At 50.7% G+C, this 23,600-nt stretch overlaps 1 protein-coding gene across 2 annotated transcripts in view; it reads left to right on the forward strand.

The window, feature by feature from the left end:
• Window positions 1-23,600, forward strand: part of SMG6 (SMG6 nonsense mediated mRNA decay factor) — a 104,653-nt gene that overhangs the window by 3,330 nt on the left and 77,723 nt on the right. For both annotated transcript variants that reach the window (XM_058854057.1, XM_058854058.1), the window contains exons 3-10: window positions 1,226-1,418; window positions 2,126-2,236; window positions 2,934-3,040; window positions 3,657-3,735; window positions 4,454-4,564; window positions 5,157-5,369; window positions 19,785-19,846; window positions 23,438-23,583. In XM_058854057.1, coding sequence (XP_058710040.1) covers window positions 1,226-1,418; window positions 2,126-2,236; window positions 2,934-3,040; window positions 3,657-3,735; window positions 4,454-4,564; window positions 5,157-5,369; window positions 19,785-19,846; window positions 23,438-23,583 — 1,022 coding nt within the window. The remainder of the gene's footprint in view (window positions 1-1,225; window positions 1,419-2,125; window positions 2,237-2,933; window positions 3,041-3,656; window positions 3,736-4,453; window positions 4,565-5,156; window positions 5,370-19,784; window positions 19,847-23,437; window positions 23,584-23,600) is intronic.

A 23,600-nucleotide genomic window follows, 5' to 3' on the forward strand; every position in this document is an offset into this window, starting at 1 on the left:
CTCTGTGTCTGCAGGGCTTCTCTGGAGGCTGATTTTCAGAGCTGGCAGCAAATCCAGCAAGTGAGCTCATTTCAGGACTTGTTCTGTGTTTTGGGCACTTGCTCTGTAGAGCACGTGCTGGGATATGTCTGTGATTGAAGCAGCACTAGAGGTTTCAGGTCTTCCTTGAGGTGTTGAAGTCACCCAGAGCTGTTGTGTGGAGGGAGAGGAAACACTGTGGAGAGCTGCTGTGGCCTGTGGAAGCCCACCCTGCCCTGGGAATGCGGGCACAGTTGACCCTGTCCTTGCTGGCAGTGTCCTTTGTGTCCTGCCTGTGTCCAAGTGCCTGCTGCCAGCTGTGTGGGGACCCCTACCTGACATCCATCTGCAGAAATGTCCATTTCCTTTGGTGTTTGTGCTGTCCAGGTGTGTTTGCAGGGTCTGGGGACTGTGTGGGGCCAGGCAGCCCATCCTGGCTCTGTGCAGGATCCCACCAGCATCCTTCTCTTACCCTGGCAGGCTCTTCCAGGCGTTACCATCCAGCTTCACTCCGAGCTTTACCATCCACGCTCTCCTACTGTTTCTGTAGGACTTGAAAGATAATAAGGAATAAGGCAGGAACAGCTGAGGATCCCCTTTGCCATCAATTTGTTCCACGTGTTTCAGAGCTGTTCCTAGCCTGCAGCTATTTTATTAAATTTGGGGGAGGAATTCTGCTCCAGCATCCAGGCAGGGCTGTAGGCAGCTGACAAGGGGAATGTGATTTCTGGGACTCACAGGCTTTATTTCCATTGCTCCCAACTCGTTCATTTTTGAGGAAGCAGGGTCTGTGTCTCTTCTGTGTGTTTTGGTTGTGTGGAAGAGGTGGGGAGGATCATTTTAATGGCAAGATCTCTGTTGCCCTGTGCTTCTTTGCACTCTGGTTCCTGGCCCAGACCTTGTGCTCAGAAGCAGCAGAGCCTGGCAGCGTGTGTGTTCTTGTGTTGGATCAGGAGACACATGTGCCTTGCTCTTTGCCAAGCCTTGATCCATTCAGATTCACCTGTACAAGGGAGATGCTCCTTTTGGATTTCTCCTGTTGGAGCAGGGAGGGTGTTAGATTGCAGCAGCTCCCTGGGGGATGTGTGTGGAAGCACTGAGTGCTGCTGGCAGCTGGATGTGAGCAGCAGGTGGTTCAGCACGTGTTCCCTGTGTTCCTGGGCAGTTGCTGTTGCATTGACCCCTCCCTGACTGTGTTTTGCTCTAGGGTTGAGATGCTGCAGCTCTATGAACGCTGCATCCTGATGGATATCGAGTTCTCTGACACCCAGAACGTGGACCAGTTGCTGTGGAAAAATGCTTTTTATCAGGTGATTGAGAAATTCCGGCAGCTCCTCAAGGACCCTCAGGGGGAAAATGCCCAAGAAATTCGGAACAAACTGCTCTTGCTTCTAGATGAGGTAAGAAGAGAGAAATATCCCCAGATTCCACTAAACCTTTGGGTGGGATTGACTGGTTTCTAGAAGGGGATCGTGTAATGGGGCAGCTGGTCATCTTTATCTTATTCAAGTCTCCATGTGGCTTAGGTCATCCTTATGCAAAGAGAACACTCAGACACATTATGGTTTAGTGGGGCAAGTGTAGGTCGAGGTAGACATCTGTTACAATTTAAAACAGGTTTGTTTTGGTGTGTTTGTCTTAATTAGAAATTGATTTAAGCTAAAATGAAATGAATGCCCTGAAGTGGAGCTAAACAAAAGCATTCCTGGAGGTGTTTGTGCCAACTTCACCAAATTTACTTGGAAGTCATTGTATAAAACTGCAGCTCAGTTTAGTCTTTGTACCAGGTAGGCTGACAGACCTGAGAAGATACCTTCTAAAGAATTAGGGTGAGAAAAGGAGCTGCTGGAGGCCTTTAGTCCACCCTCCTCCTCAAAACAGGACTTGTTAAGCACTAAATCAAGTTAGTCCTGATTTTGTGTAGCTCAGTCTTAAAAACCTCTGAGGCTGGAGATCCCCCAACATCCTTGTTGTGTTCTGGAGAGAAACAGCCCAAACCTCAGAGAGATGGAGCTCCTTTCTTGCATGTGGCAGAGCTAGTGTGGTGACTTTGTGCTTTTCATTAGAAAGATCATAACATCCAAGTCTGTGTGCGTGTGTTTTGCAGGGCTCTTCTTTTTTTGATGGCCTCCTCCAGAAGCTGCAGGTGTCCTACCAATTCAAGCTCGAGGACTACATGGATGGGATGGCCATCCGCAGTAAACCTCTCAGGAAAATGGTAGGTTGGCTTCCTCCTGGAGACACCTCATCCTGGTGCAAGGTGCTGCACTCAGTGTGCTGCCCTGGCCAAGGGGCAGGCAGCTGTACTTCAGACAGAGCCAGTGTGTTTGCAGGGAATCTTTCTCGGCTGCTGGAGAACTCTGCACTCTGGTGCAGTAATATTTCTTAGCTTCCTTTGCAAAGAACTTGTTTTGTACCAGCTCTGTAGGCAGAGCTAATAAAGGAAAGAAGTGTCCAAAGGCACTTTCCTGAGATACTGAACATGTCTTTTTTCTGCCTGTGGAATCCAGAATAATGAGGGAAAGCTGGCAGTTGTGCTGCCTCCCTGACATGTTGTCCTGAGCTGTGAGTGCAGGTGCAAGGGACAGCTGGGAAGGGATATTTTAGTCCAGCTCCATTCCCAGAGAGATGTGTTTATTTAACAGCTGTCCTCAAATTGGTCATGGACTGAACAAACCCCCCTTCTGGAGAGAGATGGGGTATTGTGTCAGGGAGGAGGTGTTCTGGGGATTGGCTTGCCCTTACAAATGCTGAACCCGTGCAATGGAGCCTTGTCATTTCATTCTGCTGCCCTTTTGTGAGACCTTCAGTGTGTCACTGACCTCCTCTTGGCTCTGTACAACCCCTGTGGGCTCGCTGGGTCTGCAGGTGAGTCAGGGCTGTGTCTCAGGTGGCCCATGGCTGCTCTTTTGCAGGTGAAATATGCCCTGATCAGTGCCCAGAGGTGCATGATCTGCCTGGGGGACATCTGCCGGTACAGGGAACAGGCGAACGACACGGCGAACTACGGCAAAGCCCGCAGGTAGGCACTCAGCTGCTGTGTGCTTCCAGCACAGCTTTGCCTCTGGATACCAGGGATGGATGGCATTTCATCCCTGAACTTGCCTCTAGCCAAAGAAATCTTTCTCCTCCCTTTTAAAGTCTTTCCACTCCTCTGTTGTATTGCAGTCTGGTAAAGCTGAAAGGTGTAGCTGAGTTTTGCTGTTCCAGAGAGCAAGCTCCCAGATCCAGTCATCCTCCTTCTAGAAGTGGAGGTGGTGGAAGTTGTGCTGATCCTGCAGCAGGGTTTAGACCACTGAGCCTGGCAGAATTGCTCTTGTATTTTCTGGTGGTTTTGCATTTGTATGCTCTCACTCCATCAGAATTTAGCAGCACTTGTTGCTCTTTGCTTATCTGTGGGGTGAGCCAGGTGTATTTCCTTCTGCAGCTGGATCTGCCCTCTCTTTCCCAGTGCCCCACCCTTCCCCTGGATGGGCACAGCTCACTGTGCTCACACCTGCAGGCAGAGGACACTTTTGGGAAGGGCCAGTTCCCTGCAGAAATGCCAATTCCAGGAGGAGTTCTACATCCTTGAGGATGGGGAAGGCAGCCTGATGTCCTTCCAGTAACCCTTTCTCTCTGTTTTTACTCTTCTCCAGCTGGTACCTGAAGGCTCAGCAAATTGCTCCCAAAAACGGCCGCCCGTACAACCAGCTGGCACTTCTGGCCATCTACACGGTAAGATGCTCCTCATGCAAGGATTTGCAAGCACTGGGAGAGCCTCTGGGATAGCTGGGAGATTCCATCTGGTGGAGAAAGGCATTATTTAGGGCAGTGCTCAGATGGTTTGGGTTTTTTCTTAAAAGAAAAAAAAAGCCGATGGCAGGAAGTGCTGTGTGGATTCCAGCTGCTGTGGCTTCAGGCTGCTTTGTCAGATACACGCTACTCCCTCAGGGATTTTGGGGGCTGTTTTGTGGGCTGCTGAAAGTGTAATTGTTTTAAGTTGAAAACACAGCCCACTTTTTGCCTGAGATTTTTGTGCTCAGAGCCATCTGTTTGCTGTCTTATCACTGAACCTGTGGGCATTGGTCTAAGCAACATCCACACGTGACTTCCCCGGGTTTCAGTTGTGCTGGCTACTCCAGCCATGCAGGAAAACTGACTCCAGGGAAGATGTGGCAGCAGATAATGGAAGCATCATGCTGGGGCACAGAGGCTGGCAGGGATCTGCCAGTTCCCAACGCTGGAAGATGGTGGTTTAAAGTAGAGCAGTTCAGAACTGCAGCATTCAGAAGCACTTTTCCTTCATGGCTGGGAAGGTCCTTTCTCACTGTGTCTGTCTGCTCCAGACAGTATTGAGGGAGAGGGAAGGGGAGGCACATGGGAACCTGGCTTTGAATGCCCCAGGAGTGGCAGTTCTGAGCCACTTGGTATCTTTTTGTTGTGTTTTTTGCAGAGGAGGAAGCTGGATGCTGTGTACTACTACATGCGCAGCCTGGCTGCCAGCAACCCCATCCTCACTGCCAAGGAGAGCCTCATGAGTTTGTTTGAGGAGACAAAACGCAAGGTGAGTCTTGGAGCTGGGCTCTGGGATGCTGAACCTGCCTGTGCTACCTGTCCTGTGCTGGAGAGCACGGAGAGAATGCTGGCTTTTGGACTTGGAGATACTCCTTACCTACTTCTAAGAAATTTCATGAGAGAGGCAGCCTTCAGAATGATGGTTTTGGGGTGGTTTGGGCAGATGAATCCATTGTTTCTGGGTCACAAACTGATTTAGCTGAGCTCAGCAGGGGCTGGCAGTTGCTGTGGTTTGCAACATGGCCTTGGCTTGTAGTCACTGCTTTATTCCACAGGTGCCCTGCACTTGTGGGGATGGATAAGGGAGGCTGCAGAGCCTTTGTGCCCCAGGGAGTCACCCCAAATACAGCACATGGGCTGCCACACGCTCCTGGGACTGGACACAGCTTTTCCTGTCCTGGGGTAGCTGGAGTTGAAAGCTGCTCACCTGCGCTGTCCTGTAGAGTCAGAACCAAATCCTGGCCCTGTCCATGAGTTAATGTGGTTGTGAAGCAGGGGAAAGGGCTGATTTTTCTGTGTATATGAAATGATGCACCTGACCCTTGATCCCTGGGTGATCTGAACGTGTCCTGTGTGCCCAGTCTGAGCAGATGGAGCAGAGGAAACATCAGGTGCTGGATGTGAGCCCCAACCGCCGGGGCAAGGGCAGGAAATCCACCCTGCGACAAGTGGGAGATGATGCCACCAGGCTGGAGATCTGGATCCATCCCTCCCACCCCCGCTCCTCCCAGGGCCACGAGTCCGGCCGGGATTCCGAGCAGGACAACGGGCTTGGGAACCTCAGCCCCAGCGACGTGAGTACTGCAGGAGCCCGCGCTTGGCTTTGCTCTCATGTGTTTGGAATGCAGTGGAATGACACTGGATCTGTTTTGCTTTCCTGTTGCTAAATTTTCCAGTGTTTTGGCTTTCCCTGTGGGAGCTGTGCCTGGGTCAGGCTGAGGAGCTGGTGACCTCGTGCCTCTCGTGTTTAAGGCATGTTGTTACCATCCCTTTCTTGGCAGCGTGCGCTGGCGTGGCTGATGTGGAACAGGAGAGAGGCACAAACAGAAGATGCTGTAAAATGTTTCTGCTCTGAGGGCTCTAATTTGGGTGAGGTTCCCAGTGGGAAATGAGGTCAGGTGCTGGAGACCAGGGTTAACAGTGACCCTGGCAGTTCTGAGGCTTGTTCTGGAAGTGTGTCACTTGTCCCACTGCCAGATGATTGGAGGTTTGCACTGGGAATGTGAAAACTGTGGTTTCAATTTCCAGTGTAGGTGTTACATTTGCATAACTTGCTCTGCTGAGAGGCCAGACCAGCACCTTTCTTTTGCAAGAATTAAAAATACAATTAACTGGTGGTGTCTCCTGTGAGCATGTCCAGCTGTACCTTGCAGGAGGAGCACGGGTGAACTCTGTTTGTCAGGCCCAGGAATGCAGGCAAAGGCAGTGGTGGTTGGGAGCTCATCCTCCAGGAATCTTTGCACTGCTCTGGCACATTTGACTTGCAAGAGAACTTGCCAGGGAGCTCTGGGCTGCCTGTCCTAAAATGGCTGTTAAGGATGGGAGTTTAGGAGGACTGGGAAAACCTTCCCTGCACGCTGTGGGGCCCAAAGCTTCTCAGATTTGTGCTTTTGTAATGAGTTTGTGACTTCAGCTGGGTGGAACTGGGGTGAAGTCTTGGGGCTTTGAAAGATAAGCTCTGGCACGTTGCTGCAACATTTTTCAGATGTTCCTTGCCTTTGGTTGTTTTCCCTCTCCTCAGCTTTTCTTCTGGCGACTTTTGCTTCCTCAGCATCATTAAAAGGAAAGTGCCAAGCTTTAGCTTCTCTATCAGTCATTGGTGAAGCTGCTTGGTGTGAGATGCTGTCAGTGTTTTTGGGGCACTGGTGGGGGTTTCTCTTTCGAAGTGCTGTCACAGGAGGCAGTGTAGCAGCTGGCAAAGTGGGAGGCAGGGATGTGTTTGTAGTGCAGCACTTTGTGCTGGAGCTTCTCCTTGCTCTGTTCAGTGGGGTCTGTGCTCTCTGAAGTGCAGCTTGCTGTGCACTGTCTGTACACACTGATACTTTCCATTGGTCTTGATTTCCTTCTGTTTGAAACATTGTCTCCTGAAAAGTAGGAGCTTTCTGATCATGGAGAAGCCACACCAGAAATAGAATGGCAAAAGAGAGTTGAGGGCCTGGGTTTGGGCACTGTTGGTTTTAGCAGCCAAGATATTTATTCTCAGGCTGCCTGTGCCTGCTGTGGGGCAGCACTTGAGTTGGCAGAACTGCTTATGGGGCCATGTCACCCCAAATAACCACGTGGAAAGGAAACCTTTCATCTGTGTTGCTGCCAAGGCTCCCGAGCTGTGAAGCCGTGGGCTGGATAAAGACAGCAGCTCTTCGGGAAGCTCTGGCCTCCTGCCTCACTGAGGCTGTAGCCTCTTAGTCTGTTCCTCGCAGCATCCTCGGGTGTTTTGGAGCTGCTGGGCTGGAGAGGAGTGGAGCAGCCCTGGGTTGCCGCTGTGTGGCAGTGTTTGTCCTCGGAAGGGCTGTGCCTGGCCGGGACAGGAGCAGCAGCAGCACCTCTGCCCCACATCCCCGGCCGGCAGGAAGGGAACAGCTCTGCTCCCAGGGGACGTGTGCCAGCGTTTGTGTGTCATTTTGGGGAAATGGGGATAAATGTGTCATTGCCTCCCCAGCCCCTTCCTCGCCAGCTTCAGCCCTTGAAAAGACAGAGGCAGGCTGTGTCTGTGTTGGCTGTGTTCTGCAGGTAGCAGAGGCATCAGCCTTATGGCAGCTGTTTCTGGGCCAGAGAGGGGATTTTGCAGGGCAGAATGGGTAAGTTCAGATGGCAGCAGCAGATATAACACTGCAAGCAGAGATAAAACAGCTCTGGATGCATTCTGGGCAGGGTGTGAGGGAGAGGCTGCTTGCACCCTTCAGCCAGAGGAGGTTGTTTCAAACCCAGCCATAGGTAGGTTGACTGTGGGGGTGCTGGCTGTTCTACAGGTGTCAGTAAATCGATTTGGGATGTTTTTTGTCCTCAGCAGTTGCTCTCTTCACTGTGCAGGTGGTGAGGTGCCAGTCCAGTGATGTGCCACACTTTGCTGGGAAGTGCTGTACAGTTGCTCTCCCAGGACCTGCTGGTGTGTGTGCTGTCTCTGTCAGCAGATGCTTACACATCTCTGCTCAGTACTCACTTCATTTTCCCTTATGCAGCTCTATACAACCCCAAATTGCTTTATTTCAGGGTCAGAAGCCCACAGGCTGGAGTTAGTAATGTGGGATGGCGAGAGTGAAAAGGGCAGCTCAAATCACAGCCATTGCTGCAGTAAGGGAAGCGTGTGGGGCTGGCAGTTTGCCTTGCACTGTGCTTTTAGGTAGAGGCTTGGCAGAGCTGCCTGTTTCACAGTTTGATCAATTCCCTTTTCTAGGAAGATGCAGAACTGGAAGAACACACCACCTGTGCACAGCAAGGGCTGTAAATCTGTTTGGCCCCTTCCCCTGTCACTGGATTTGGCACTGCTGGCACATAGGACAAGTTTCAGCGCAAGATGAGGAGGTGGTTGAGTTGCAGCCTGGCTGTTTTGTGCTCAGGGTTTTGGCTGTTTTGGCCACAGCCTTTTGGGGTTTCACTCTGTGAACGGCTGCTCTCTGTGGTCTCTTGTGCGTTGCACGTTTCTGGGTGTGCAGGGGCAGGAGGGCCCAGGCTGACCCTTTACCTGGCAGTATCTGGTCACTTGGTGTGCAATTCCAGTGAGAAATTCTAAAAAAGGAGGCTGAGCAAGCGAGCAGTTGTGTTGGTGAGCTGAAGAGCTGAGCCTCTGCCATTTCTTCTCTGCCACTGGTTTCATTGCCATGGGTCTGTATTCATCATAAATCTGATAGTACTGTAAGCAGTTTGCTCGGCAGGCTGTGAATTGGTAAAGTAAACAGGGCAAACGGGCTGTCAGTCTCTTGAGAAAGTGCTAATATTACACTGAGTTTGAGATTTTAATCACTCCTGTCAGGAAATGCTGAGTTAAGGTTCTCACAATTGCTGCTGCCTGCTGCCTGTGCTCTGCAGTAGACACTTCCTTGTGTTACCACGCAGCATGCAGGCACTAATAAAGATTGCTGCAGCTAAGATTAGGGAAGAGAGGTTTTCCCTTGGCAGGCCAGTAATTGAATAATACTTCTCTCCAGATGTCTGAATACTTCATCATCATTAAAGAATTAAATCTCTTAGCCTCTTTGTGAGAGGTCAGTCTTGAAGAACCATCAAAAGTTTGGTAGGGCCACCGGCAAAGCTCTTGGGAAAGCAAAGGCCAGAGTCATGATCTGCTGTCACAGCCCTGTGCATCAACTGCAGGAACACTCCTATTTTCCTCCAGCCTGCTGGTCAAGGGTATAGGTTTTGGATTTGCCTGGTGCTGGGTGCCCATGAAGCAATGTCCCTTTGGAGTGGCAGAGAAATTGGGGTGGATTTATCAGCTCTGGAATTCAGAGCAGGTTTTAACTTCCATTTCTTTACCCAGACTCTTCTCAGCAGCATGGAGTGTGAAACACTGCTCAAGAGTTTTCATGAGTGAGCAGTAAATACCACCATAAAGCAATTTTGGGAATGCCTATGCATCCAGGAGCGTGGGCAGGACCTTAGGGCTGCCCAAGCTGCTTCCTCAACAGAGGCCATGTGTCCTTAGTGAAAAGGGTCCCTGTCCCAGTCAGCTTCTGCATGTTTCACACACGGTTTTTCCTTGGTGATGTTTGTTGTTCCTGCTCTGGGCACTTGTTCCTCTTGGGCAGCAGCCACCTGGGTGACTGGGCTGGCTTCTTCTCCTGCCTGGTTTCAATCCAGTTTTTCATCTGGTGGAGCTTGAGCTTTGCATCTGGAGGGATAAAAACTCATTTTAGTCTGGTAGCAGTTGTGGTGGGAGTTTCTTGGCCATTCTGCTCCTTTAGCTTGTCCTTTGCTTGGAGCAGTCAGACACAGGACCAGACACAGGACACAGACTCAGAACCTGTGTTCAGAGTTAGGGTTGCCTGGATGTCACTGCCTCTGCTCCCTGGGAGTGTCTGGTTTGTTCAGAGGCTGTTGTGGTGTGAGCTGTGTGTCTCTGAGCATGGCCAAACTTTGCTCATGCAAATATGCCCCAGAGACAGCCCTGTTTCTGAGAGCTTCTCTCTCCACTCTCAGCTCTTCTCCTCACCTTGTTACTCTGTTCCATTACACATGACTAGAGGTAAGTGACAGGCAGAAGTGGAAATGATGTATTGCTGTAATGATGGTTGTTCTTCCGTACAGATGCACGGAGAGGAGGCTGCTTGGGGAACTCATTATTTTTGGTGCATCCCTGCCAGGCTGGTGGGAGCATTTCTCCTCACTGCCAGCATGGTTGGGTGGATTCACTCTGGACAGTTAAAGATTGATCTTTTCTTTGTGGACTCCTATGAATAATCTTTGCAGGATGAAGTACAGGACTCCTACAGGGCTCTCTTATTTGATCCTTCCATGGTGTCAGGTGGGCAAAGCCCTCAGAATGGTCCATTTTAGGAGGCTGTGAGCTGGAAAATCAGCCCAGGCAGCTGGGGCTGTGCCTGTGGTTTAGATGGGCAGGGTGAAAACACAGACTTGCTGCCATCCCCCCACTGCTAGGGCATGGCTCCCCAAAAAGGCTGCACATGATGTCCTGTGCTGACTCTTGCATGCATTTAGGGTTTTTTTAAACCAAAACTAGATGCCAGTGCAGAGAGTGGAGGGAATGGGACCCACTAGCCCAGCAGTGCCTGGACATGCCGTGTGTGCTGCTGCTGGAGCTGTTCCCACACCAGAGCAGTGCTGTAGGTGTATCCCCAAAGGGAGGGAGTTTCCTCTCGGGTTTTTCTCATGGAAGTAGCCAGTGGGATACACTCACAAGCTCTTAGAGTGTCAGCACCTTGTCACAGGAGGATGGCTTGAGTCAGGAAGTTTGTCCCCTCTATGGTTAGATGCTCTCTAGTACTGGATGTGATCCTGTCTGTGGTGTGCTGTGTTCTGGGCTGTCCTTGCTGTCAGGGGTTGGCAGAGCTTCCCCCCAGCCTGCTCCTGATGCACACCTCTGCAGAGCTGCCAGCCCCTGCTGAGCCTCCCCTGCAGCACAGCAAGAGGCAGAGATGCTCTCTGGGGTGGGAATGCCAGGCACCAGCAGCCAGCTAAGGGCTGCCTTCCCTCATTTCTGGCCTTTATCCACCGCCCACATGAGAGAACATTAAGAGCTGTTGCATCCTTAATCTCCGTGCCCACAGCAAGACTTGAGAGAGTGAAGTGTGGAGTTCCCTCTGTCCTGCCCTCATTTTCCTCACCCCCACAAGCTTGCAGGAAGCTGTTGGGTTTGGTTACTCATTCATGGAGGTCAGGACTAGGTCTGGGTTTTTTTTTTTCCCTTTGTGTTTAGGAAACAGTTTACAAACTGTTTTGAGCACGGGGGAGCTGGTGGCATGTGAAAGAGGCTTGTCAGCCTCTTTACTGCTGGACTTGCATTAATTGTCTGCCCTGCCTCCTTTTCTGTAGTCTCTTTCTTGGTTGGCAGCATGAGTATTTGAGTGCTTTCCCCTGCCTGCAACCTTTTTGCCTCCTGATATGAACTCAGCCACCAGGCCACCTTGGGGCTTTATTTTTACTCGAGCCGTTTTGGTTCACGTGGGGAGGTTGGTTTCTTTCCCTCAGCAGTGAGAAGAGTTCTCTGCAGAGGAAGTAAAAGAGTGCCAGGCTGCAGTTGAAACTGGTTAAACACCAAAACCACGCTCCTGGTCTCGCTGGGTTTGAGACGTGACACCCAGCCATGCAGCTCAGCACTGGCTTTTTTTTGCCTGCCAGTTGTGCACCATCCCTGCTTGCACTTCATTTTTGAAGAAATTGTGTTTTAACTTTGAATTGCTGATAAAAACCTTGTCAGCTGCAATTCCTGTGTTAGCAATCCAACCAGAAAATGCTGTTCCACTTTGCCTGGGCTTGTGATGTTCCATGGATGCTCAGTGCTGCTCCACCAGAGCCCGATTCAGCCTGTGCACTCATGTCATGTAGAACCCAAATGATGCTTTCCAACACAACTTGACCTTTTGTCCCTACCCAGAAAGTAAAGACTGAGTTATTTGTAACAGTTTCCAGAAGCTGATGTTTATATTCCTCCCCCCGCCACCTTCTTCTTTTTAGTGGTTTTATTTAACTGTGAAGAACAAGGCAGGGACTGATGTTGCCTGAATGGGAGAGACCCTGGCGTGTTCTCCTCTTGGCAACAGGCATCTGGTGCTAATGTGTGTGGTGGATCAGAGGTGGGAGCCTACAAGGACATCAATGATTTGTGCCTTTGTGAGGGGCTCTGCTCTATCCCCGTGCTCAGAGAGGCTGCGGTGAGGGGAGAGAGACTTTGTGTTCCAACAAGCTTCTCATACCCCAAAACCAAGTACAATCATCCAGAAACCGCCTTTCCCTGTCAGTCACTCTTCCCTCATTTCCTCTCCTGCTGGTGCTGATCAGGCAGGGATTTGTGTGTAACCAAACCCCCTCCTGCTGCTGCACACAAGGCCTTTCTCAGAGCAGTGGGTTTGATGATCCTGGTGCTGCACAGTGGTGTTGGGAGGGAGAGTTTGCACTTGAGATGAGAATGCTGCCAGAATTGGCAGTACTGGTAAAGGAAGTAAAATATCTTAATAGCAGGGTTGGGAGATTTCCCAGAGCAGGGTGAAGGCTGTAGACACTGATTTCTCTTGAGACCTCTTTTTTTGTTGTTAGTCTAACCTTGATCTTTGTCTGAAGTTGGCCCAGGCCAATGTTTCCTGCTGTCTGTTGTAGACTTTTTGAGATTGGCACCTTGTATCCCACAGCCAAACCTCTTAATTCTGCCATGTGGAGTGTTTATTCCTCTTCAGTGTTGAATGAGCCATTTCCAGACAGGCTTTGTATCCACTGTGGAGGTGGGTACTAGGAAAGAAACTTCCTTCCGAAGGATCAGGGAGTGGAACCTGCTGGAGTCTGTGTCATTTCCTCTGTCCTTGGCTCTACTCCTCCTCCCCAGCAGATTTCACTGCTGCATAATTCCAGGTGGAGAGGGAGATGCAGAAGGGTGGGACAGCTACCTGTGGGAGCCTGAGGCACAGCCTGGCTTGGAGCTCCCCGGGTGGGGAGCGTGGCTGGAAGCGTGGGGAGATGCGAAGGTTGCGTGAGATAATGCTGTCATCCTTCTGGAAGGCTCTGTCTCTGCTCAGCCTGTTGTCCAAATGTCTCCTCTCTTGGCCCAGCTCCATCCTAAGCCTTTCAGGGTTTGATCTCTTCAGTCTTTGCCCTTCTTAGTTTCTCACATTATCTCTCTCCTTTGTGCTTTAACCCCACGAATAATCTACTCTGGAGCAGTAAAGAAGGCTGACAACACCCTGAGCTGTCTTAGCAGCTGATCTCTTAGGACCAGAATTCATCACACATTTCTTCGTGTCAGTTTTCTGTCACGGGAAGGTGAACACTGTTTATTCCTGGCAAACAGTGAGAGTGTTTGAGTATAAGCTGCTTTTGGTTGGGGCTGCTTTAGTGCACATGTGGCCTCCCCCTTACCTGCTGGACACAGAAAGCTCTGCCTGGGCTTTCAGTGCTTAACCAGATGCAGCCTTGAAGAGCTGAGCTTGTATCCTAAACGACCTGCAGCACCAGAGCCAATTTGTGAAAAGTTTTGTGTCAGAAGTGAACTTGATATCTCAGCTGAGGACTCTCTGGCGTGTTTGCATGGATTCAGAGAGTTTATGGTCAGCAGGGACCATTAGATCATCTAGTCTGATCTCCTGTATATCACAAGTCCTTAAATTTCACCCTGCTACTCCTGTGTGAAGCCAAATAACTTGTGTTTGGCTAAAGCAGTGCTTCCAGAAAGACATCCAGCCTTGAGAATCCACCCTTTTCCTGGGGAGTTCATTCCAGTGATAATTGCACTGGTTTTGAGATGCTTTTACTTTATTTACAGAGTGAATGTTCCCGGTTTGTTCCCATGCTTTGCTCTTCTGCAAGTATAAAGAGCCCTTAAGTACCACGGAGGCACTTTACACCCAGCAATCCAATCGCCTCCCAGTCTTATTTTGATAACACTGAACAGATTGAGCTGTTGAAATTTTTCACTGCAAGGCATCAGTTCTAGCCTTTGAATCACTTTTATGGCTGTTTTTTTGGATCCTTACCAATTTTTCAGCATCCTTTTAAAAATAAGGGCACTAGAGCTGGATGCAGTATTTCAGTGTCATCCCCTGCGGTGCCGTATTTAGATGTGAATGTACTGTCCAGTCCCTGCTCTGCTTGCACTTCCAAGGGATGTGTTTAATCCTTTTTGCTGGACATTGCATTGGGAATTCAGCCATTGTGGTCCCTAAAGGCTTTGTGGAGAAGCTGCCTCGGGCACGATCTCCTGGAGACTTCATTTTCCATGTGGTGCCAGATGAATAACATGACATTTGATGCTGGAAACCCCCAGATTTTGAAGCTGTTACAATAAACCCTGTGTGAATGTTCTGTAGCCATCGTTACTTACAGCTCCAAATGGGCAGTTTGACAGCAGAATTTCTTTTTGTTGATTAAAACATTGCTAGTGAGTCTCTACCATCCTCTTTTCATCCAGTTCAGCGAGGATCCCTGAAGACCTCTCTTTAAGAGGTTACTGAATCAGTTTATTCGTTTAATGATAATATTTTTTCAAGAATGTTGTGTATTACTAATTCATGGAAACCAAATTTAGATACAAGCTTGGTTGAAAAGGAAGTAACACACGTATAAATATTCTATTTGACCTGCTTTCGTCGAGTTGAAAGTTCTGCGAGTAAATTCGTTATTAAATTATGTTGAATTTATTTAGAAGTCAGATACTTGTTCTGGAGCCAAAGAAGTTACCATAGCTTGATCTTTATGTTACTAAAGCAGATAATTTTCTTCCTTAACATTTTTCCTCTCATCTGCTCCTTGCTGGGATGAAGGAAGAACTCAAAAGTTCACTGCTTGTGCCAGGGGGCTTCTTAAATTTCTTTTTTTCTCTGGCTGGGTTGATGGCTTATAATTCTTATAGCCATGAGATGTGTCCTGGAGCTGCAGCAGTGTGTCAGTGTCTCTTTACCTGTAAATTAATTTCTTTTATGCCTCAAGGCCATGATGCATCAGGGTTCCCTCTCTCTTCCATGCCATAGCAAATTGGATTTTACGTTTGTGCGGTGTCTGATGTTAAGTAGCAGGATTTTCACTGGAATTGCTACAGAAATGAATCCATTTCAGGGTAGGACGTTGCTCTGCTAAGCAGAAACCTGCACTAAACACGTGGCAAGAAGCAGCCAAGGCAAGCCCTGTATCCATTTGTGGTTGCAGGTGGTATATGAAGAGAAGTGATTATAGTAATTAGCCCAGCTGGAATTTGCCCACAGCTCTGTGGGTACCTTGTAAACACTGCAAAAATGCCAGACAATCTCAACAGCCCTTTTGTCTCGTCTCCTTTATGTAGGTAGCCATTTGCACAAAACTCTTTCCACCAGCACTTTGGTGGGGTTACACCTGTAGCAGTAAAAAATCCTCCTGGTATCCTGCCAGTCAAGCCCACTGCAGCATCCTGGGCTTTTCTCTGTATCAGTGTTGGACTGGGTGCTCTGAGAGAGCTGCCTGTGGAAAAAGAGAAATAATCTTAATGTGGTCTATCTAGCCCTTGAGCTGGGAGTGAGAATATGGCACGTTTTGAGTGCCTGGATGTTATTTCACACAGTTCTCAGCAAGGAAGCTGTGCCTGGAAAAGCCTGACTGCCCAAGAAACCCTGAAAATATTTGGGATGAGTGTGGTACGTGTTTTGGAGCAGAGCTGTGTGGCTCTGTGGTCTGTATCCCAACCCCTTGTCACTGAGGAGACCCTCAGACTCAGGAGAACGTCCTGCTGTGCTCCAGGCCCTTCCACTCCAGTGGAGACAGCGCATTTGTTACAGGCAGTTTTGCATCTGGTCTCTTGATTAATGGACTTGTCTTTTGCAGCCTATTTTGACTCTGACACCACTTTCTGCTCCACAGATGCTTTGCTGATGTTGAAGAAAGTTTGCCTCGCTTGATAAAGACCAGATCCTGGAATTTACTTCCAAACCTGAAGTAACAATTTTTAACTTGAAACGCTTTTTCCCCAGGAGTCGCTTCTCCAGAATCTTTCCCTTATTTGGTGCCTCCTTCACAGCTGGGGCTGATGCTCAGGTGCCAAAGCTCTGTGCACTCCCTGCCCGGAGCCAAACGGGTTCAAGTGCAGCAGCGCCACTTCCCAGCCCTGATCATGGCACTCCTTTTCCTGTGTTCTCCAGTGGCATTTCCAGCATTGCTGTGCTGGGGTAGGGGGGACACCATTTTCAGGGTGTTCAGTGCAGTATGTGGAGGTTAAATGTTGCTTTCTTCTCTGCTTGCTGGAGACAAGGCAGACCTTTCCCAACGCTGCCCGAGTGGTTCCGTGTTGCTGTCAGGCCGTGCTCCCCTCGGCCTCGAGGAGATTTGAGCTGGCTGTTCAGCCCCATTGCTATCTCTGCTCTTTTAGCTGCTCCACGAGAAGTTGTTAGTCACTGTTGATTCCTTCCATGGCAACAAATCCAGTTGGGTTGGCTGCGAGGTGTGTGAATGCTCCCCAAGCAGCACTGGGCTGCTTCCTCTGGTGAGGTTGCCTCTTCCCAGGTGGATTTAGTCTGTCTGCACATGCTGACTCATGACAGCTGAAACAGCTGTTTTCAGCTTCAGGCACTACTGTGTGCAGGGACCCCTTCTTCTTCTTGACAGCTGGTTTGTTTTTATAACTAATGCCTTCACTATATGCTCATAACTTCCATATCGGTGATGCCCGCTTTTCAGCTGGAAGGGCCAAAATCCAGTTTTTGACATAGTTTTGTTGTTGTATAAGCTTTTCTTGATGGGCTTTTCCCAAGTGAGCAACTGGGACGATCCAAATTTGGTTTCCTGTCCCAGGGAGCAGCGTTGACCACAAAGGGCAGCAGTGTCAGTGTGCTGGGAGTCCTGGTCTGGCATCCCGATACTGGCACAAGGACCATTTTTGGAAAACCTTTGAGGGGTCTGTTTTTGGGCTGCACAATCAGTGAGAAGAAGGCAGTAAGTTTTTGCAGGTCTTGTGGTAGCACTGTTAGGATGGTGAGTGTGCTGACAATGCTTTTGGGAAATGTTCCTCTCTAGCATGTCAGTGCAGAGCAGCAGGTGACAGAAACTTCCTCCTGTGTGCCAGGCCACTGATGGAGGTCACTGTGTGAGAAGCTGAGTTTGATGGGAGGAGCTGGGAGGGCTCCCAGAGGCTGAGGGACAGGTGAGTCAGTAGGGAAACAGTCATCCAGAGAAAAGCCCAGTCAAAGCAGCCCCATGGCCTTAGCATGAACCCGAAGATGAAAGGTCCAAAGTTGAGTGATGAGCTCATCAAAACCTCGAGGCTGTGAGAGAAAAAGTGGTGAAAGAAGCGTGAGGTGCCTGCTTGAGATGCCACAGTGCTGGGGCACAGGGCTCTGCCTGGGCTTGCTGGGGCTGTGATTTAAGTTGGCAAGAGGCATGGAACATGCTTCATTCCTAGAGGCAGGTATCACATTTCCTTAAAAACAATTATAAGTAAGCACATATCTCTGTCCCAGTTCTGTACTGGTTGCTGGGGAGTGTGACTGGTGAATCCTTGGAATTGCGAGTGAAAAAGTTGAGTGTGGAAGTTGCTCTGAGAAAATGGGGGTGAAGCCAATGTCCTTTTAAGCCCTCCTGGAGCTGTGTCTGCAGACACACTCTGGGCATGTCCCTGCTGGGTGTCACTTTCCATTCAAGGTGGGGAATTTTGGTTTTCCCCTGCTGCCAGTGAAGTGTGGGGATTGCAGAGCCCTTCTGGGGCCATGGGTGAATGTGGGCCTTGGAGGAAAATTTCTGCCCCAATTTCTTCTTTCCCAGACCTGCAGCCTGCCCATGAGTGTTGCTGTCCAATAGAGATGGGTCAGGCCACGAGTTCCTTCTCTTTTCCATATTTCTCCTAGCAGGATGCAGAGCATGGACCCCCTCCTCCAGCTCTTGCACAGGGTCTCGCTGTGGGGCAGACACTGCCCACCACCCCACCAAGGCTCTCACACAGAGCTGGGGGCTGTGATTCCTTAGATTCCTTAGGCTGTGTCTGTGATTTCAGCCAGAGCTGGTCACAAACCAGCTTTTTGTCTCTGCAAGCTGTTGCCAAAAAAAAAAGGACCTGTTAAAGGCTTCAAGCTCTCAATTACAATAGTGTCCTTAGGTGAAGAATCAGCTATATCCAAACTTCACTGGAAGAATGAATAAGGGCTTTGCTGTGCTGTCCCAGTATTCCCCAGTCTTTTCTGGGTTCCATCTGCAGAGTTAATAAAGTGGTGGCAAATCAAGTTGAGTTCTAGTGGAAAGGGCTCTTTAGGGCAGCAGTAAAATAGTGAGTAAGCAAGAACCCCTTGCTGCAGGGGCCAGTTTAATTGGTCTGGCTTGTTTTATGAGACAGGTTTTATGTTTAAACTCGCACATGGCCCAGGAGCGACTCTGCAGCAGGGCATCATTCTCCTGCATGGATCCTCCGGGAACACAGCCGGGTTAATTACACCTCACTGAAGGTGCAGAGCAGCTGGCATCAGTCATGGCTTGAACCCAGGGGCTCAGCAAATGGGGGAGGGAGGTGGCACCAGAGCTGGGATGCCAGTGACAACTGTCCCCTGCAGCCAGGCCTGGCAGAGAGCTCGGGAGGCACTGCTCAGTGCCTGCCCTGCATCCTCTGGCGTGTGCCCAGCTCTTGGCTGGGCACTGCCACAGCCCTGCCAGGTAACCTTATCCTCCCCCTGTGAGTGGAAGTGGGGGAGTTGAAGCTGTAAAAGCCCTGGGTGGATTGGAGCAGTGTGGTGGTGCTCTGGGTCGCTCCTGGTCAGCGTCTCCGCAGCACTCGGAGCCTGGCTTTTCTCAGCGCGCTGAGGCTGTGCAGGCACAGGCAAGAGAGGAAAACCTCCTGCTCTGGGGAAGGTAAAAGTGAGGCCAGTCCACTCCTGCTGTGACACAGCCACCCCCAGGGCCAGGCTGAGGGAGTGCTCACCCACCCACAGCCATCCTCAGAGCCGTGTAGATAAGGACTGTGAAAGCCCAGAGCTGTGCCAGGCGAGCAGAGGTGGCCTGGAGCAGTAGTGAATAATTATTCAAGTTGGGTTTTGGAGTCAGGGGACCAAAGCAGGGCAGGAAGCTCCCTTCACACCGTGTGCTACAGCCAGCTCCCTTGTGTCCCCTGAGCTCCGTGTCCACAGAATCATGGAATGTTTTGGGTAGGAAGGGACCATCTAGTTCCACCCACCCGTGCCATGGGCAGGGACAGCCTGCACTAGAGCAGATGGCTCAGAGCCCCATCCAACCTGGCCTTGAACACTTCCAGGAATGGGGCAGCCACAGCTTCTCTGGGCAGTTCAGTGGCTGTTCAAAATGCAGGGTCTCAGAGGCTCTGCTGGCACATCTGAGCACTGTCTCTAACACCAGATAAATGAGGGGGTGCAGCATCACCCCAATCCTCTCTTGCTCCTGGAAGCTGCTCCTGGCAGGGCACAAGTGTGAGTGCTGCAGCTGAGCTCTCTGTGCTGGCTGCTCTGCAGAAGAGTGCTGGGGAGGACATCCTGCTCCCTGTCTGCCTTGTCCAGCTGCTGCTCTGCCTCTGGCACAGTCGGGAGCACGGAACAGGCTGCTGCTGGTGGTTGTGGGGTTGTGTTTTTCCATCAGTGGGAATGCTAGTGGGGAATGCTGCCTTTGGATACTCCTTTTCCAGAACCCATTAGGCTGTGCTAAGTTTTGAGTTGATGAGACAAGGGGGAGGAGAGCTTTGCTTAGAGGTGCCTGGGGTGCAGGTATCAGATTAGGGTTCCTGGGGTTCAGGTATTGGATTTGGAGGTGCTTGTGTTGTGTTTGGGGTGCCCAGGGTGTGGGGTTTGGGGCTCCTGGAGCGAAGCAGCGCTGTGCAGGATCACAGGACCCGGCAGAGGGTGCTGTGTCTCCACTGCCTCTCCCAGCTCCGCTTCCAGCTCCAGCTGTTTGGCACTTGCCTCTGCCTCTGTGCATGATGTTTGTAAGAGTTTGGGCATGTCCATTTGGTTCCCATCTCCAGTGCCACCCCCAGCATCCAGGCCAGGTTCTTCTGTCACTGGGGACATTCTTAATTCACAGGAAATAGGAGAGAGTTTAATTGTTTTCTCCTCTCTCTCTTTTTTTTTTCCCTTTTTTTTTTTTTTCCCATGCAGCTGAACAAAAGGTTCATCCTCAGTTTTCTCCATGCCCATGGGAAGCTGTTTACCAGGATTGGGTAAGTGTGCAGGATGTTTATTTTATTTTCCTACATTACAAGTCTTTTTGGAATTTAATATTGTTAGCAACTAAGCTGTGTTTGGAGCTGAGGGCACAGGGTGTGAATTCTTGCAGGCCTGGCCTCCTGGTTCTTATTCTCCTTACCCGCCCTCCAATCCACACTGGTTGGAGCTTGGGCTTTTTCCTTTCCCCCACCTCAAAGCCCATTCCAGCCCATGCACCAGGACCCTCTGGCAGAAACTGAGCTCAGATGGTTCACACACACAGGAGGGACTAGAGGCTGTTTTCTCTCTATCCCATCACCTAACTGTGCTCCCTCCCCTTCAATTTCTGTGTTTAACCCCCTGTCTTCCATTGCCCTCACCCAGGGCAAAGGTTGCTCCTGGGGCTCTCAGTGGCTGCTGCTATTGAGGATCACAAAGTCATCGAGGCAGATCCATGTGGTGGCTGAAAGCTGCCATCCAGATAGTGGCAAAACAAGCCTTGCCCTTCATGTCCTCGCTGCCATTTCAGTGAAAGCCCCATGGCTGGGAGCTGCCCTGGCTGTGGGGACTGGTTTGTACAAAGTGCCCTTGGCAGTGGCTGTCAGAAATGGATTTCAAGTAATTGAACAGCTCCCCTTGAAGCAAAGCAAACCTGATCCCGGCCTGGGCTGAGATCCCAGCCCAGGGAACATCCTTATGACCCCAAGGGCAGAGTTCAGCCTCAGGGCTGATGGGCTTCCCATGGAGCTGCCTCTGCTCCAGGTCCAGACTGGCCCTCGCTGTGTGGGATCAGCTGGTGAGGAGGGACACTCTGCCAGTGGTGGTCTCAGCTTCAGCCTGCCAGTGCCTCAGAAGCAGCCAGAGTTTCCTGAGCTCTGTTGGCTCCTTCATTCTCCTGTGGAACTGCTGGCTACAGGGCTGAGAGGCCTTTTCCTCTATCTTTTCTGGGGTAAAGGGAGCGTGGGTGCAAAGTGACAGCTTGTCCCTGCTGGGAACAGCTTAGATCCTGCCACACAGCAGCACCTCAGCATTTTCTGTGTCCAGTGCTTACAGGAATGACCACTCAGGGAACTTTGGACCCTTCACAAAAACCAGGAAAGCAGGAGCTGGCGATTTGTTGGAGATCCAAGTGTCTGAGGGTCACTGCTGATCTCTCCCTGAGTCACAAGGCATTGATTACCCACCCATGGGCCACCAGGCTGGCCTGCAGCAAGGAGACAGAGCTGCAGGAAAAGAGGAGAACTGCCAGAGCCCACGGAAGGTTTGGGAAGTGCGGGGTCTGTGCTGGAGGACAGAGCATCCGGGGAGCTGCTGGTCCCAGCGCTGTGGGGCCACGCTCGCGGTCGAGCTCCGGTTGAACGGATGCCAGCAGGGGATTAATGGGGATGTAGCAGAGATCAGTTGCACATTTGGCTCCTGAGACTTTTGTGAAATTAAGATGCAGCGTTTCAGGCAGTTGCTTCCCAGGACAGTCATTTAGAAAACCCAAGTATGTTTAATGGTACAGTATGCCCTGAAGTACTTAGAAGGGAACTAGAAAGTAATACCATGACACAGGAAGAGAAAATCGTCCAGCCCTGCTTAACAGCTTCCGTGCTTAAAATAGGTAAAAGGTGAGGAATAGCCAAGTCCTTTTTGGGCGGGATCTTTGGTGATTTATCTGGAAAAAATACGGAAAAGATGATGTTGTCCTAATTGGGCTCTTGCTCCTAAAACCACAGGTAAGCAATTTATTAAAAACTTCCACTTGGCTCCTGACCTGCTGGTTCTGAGCTCAGTGGGGTTACTGCATACTGTTCCAGATGTGCTGTGGTATCAAAGCACAGGTGGTGGAGCTGAGGAAGCCCTCACTCCTTCTTGTTGTTATTCCATGGCAGTAATCTTCATCTCCTCAGTAACAGCCCATCCTGCAAAGGGCTCCTCCATCCCCAGAGTGCTGTCTGCCTTAGGAGGATGTTGCTGGATACACTGGATGTGGTCTGAGATTTCTCAAAATTAGGAAGTCTTTAGAAGCAATCAGTTTGCTCTAATTCTCTGGCTGTGCCCCAAATCCAGGGAAGCAGTGCATTTGTAGTGACAGGGCTGCTCCATTCCGCAAAGCTACAAGGTACAAGGAGACTATTTGTTCCCCCCTCCATGTTTTTGGGAAGATAACAGAGACTTTGAACTGCTCCAGCAAACAGTGCCCAGGGAGAGAGTACCCTCCTGGTAGGCAGACCTGGGTGATGAAAAGCACCCATGAAATACGGCTAAGAGTAAAGCCATTTCTGTCTTTAAAAATCAAGCTGTCACTGTCCTGAATTCTGTTGGGGAAGCCCAGCAGAATTGCCCATGTGGGTTACCAGAAGTGGCTCATTAATCCAGCCTGTGGTGATATCACAAGATCTGAATCTCCTGGGGGGAAGATAGAGGAAATTGCTATGGAGGCCCCTGAGGTTGTCTGCCCCAGCTCCAGATGCCTCACCCTCTGTGGGTTTTGGCTCCCTCACTCCCATGAGGGCACTTAATAATGTCACTGATAACTGACAGTGTGGGCACTTTTCTGTGAGGTTTCCAGTCTGCTGTGTCTGGCTGTGGCTTTTTCTAGTGTAGGAACGAGAATCAACACAGCAAACTCTGCAGAGGAGGCAGTGGGACAGGAGGACCTTCCCCCTCAGTAGTTCCCAAGGTTTTGGGCAGCTTCTTGGTTACAAAATTATCTTCATGGGATACCGGGTTGTGGGATACTGTTGTGGGCAACCACACCTCAGTCATTTTTGGGGTTTGACCGTGCTCTTTACAATAATTTCAATTTTTCACCCTGCTTCAGCTGGGAGGTTGCTGAGGATCCAGCAGCTTTGATAAGTGACCTCAGCTAATTCCCTCAGCAATGAAGAGCAGGATGAAGGTGTCAGATTTCCATGGGTGCTTGTGAGTGGTGTTGAAAGCTCACCCCATCCCCAGCCGTGGCCCCGCAGCCGCGGGCTGCTGTGTCCTGACGCGCGACAGCGGCGCTGCGGCTGCGGGGACCCGCTCCAGCTTTGACACTGTCAGCAGCTCCACGAGTCAGAGAGTCCCTGTCCTGTGGGGCTCGAAGTGATGAAGTTCAGGGGCTCAATCACAGTGCCGGGGAGTGTGTAGCCTGGGGGAGACAGGGCTCGGTGCCACGGGATCCGATGTTGCAGCGAGGAGTTCTGGAGGAAGCACGCTTTGGCCAGCATTCAATGCACTGGAATTGCCACATCCGCAATGTGGCACCAGTGTGTGCATTTTGCTGCAGCCTTGGGAGTCCCATGGGCTGCTCCTGGTCCAAGTGAGCTGCTGGCCCCTTGGCATCTCTCCCAGATTGGTAGAAGTCAGTAGAAAAAAATGGTTGGTCAGAAATGACTCATAAAGGCCGTGTTTTTCTGCCAAAAGAATGCTGCCTGTCGTTCACAGAGCAATCCCTCACTGCCCTCTCTAAGGAAGCAGCCTGCACCTTCATTCTCCACAGCTTCTGGCTGGGAGACAGCACCCCAGGGATTCCCCCTTCCCCAGGAGATGTCAGACGGGCTGAGCCATGCCCACCTCCCACCCCACATCTCAGGGCACAGCCTGCTCTCTACAGCCTCTCTCTCTGTCTGCAGGATGGAGACTTTCCCTGCGGTGGCTGAGGAGGTCCTGAGGGAGTTCCAGGTGCTGCTGCAGCACAGCCCCCCTCCCATCGGAAGCACCCGCATGCTCCAGCTCGTGGCCATCAACATGTTTGCAGTGTACAACTCCCAGCCCAAAGGTACCACGTGCTGCTGG

The sequence above is a fragment of the Poecile atricapillus genome, chromosome 21, assembly GCF_030490865.1.
Source record: "Poecile atricapillus isolate bPoeAtr1 chromosome 21, bPoeAtr1.hap1, whole genome shotgun sequence".
NCBI classification, from domain to species: domain Eukaryota; kingdom Metazoa; phylum Chordata; class Aves; order Passeriformes; family Paridae; genus Poecile; species Poecile atricapillus.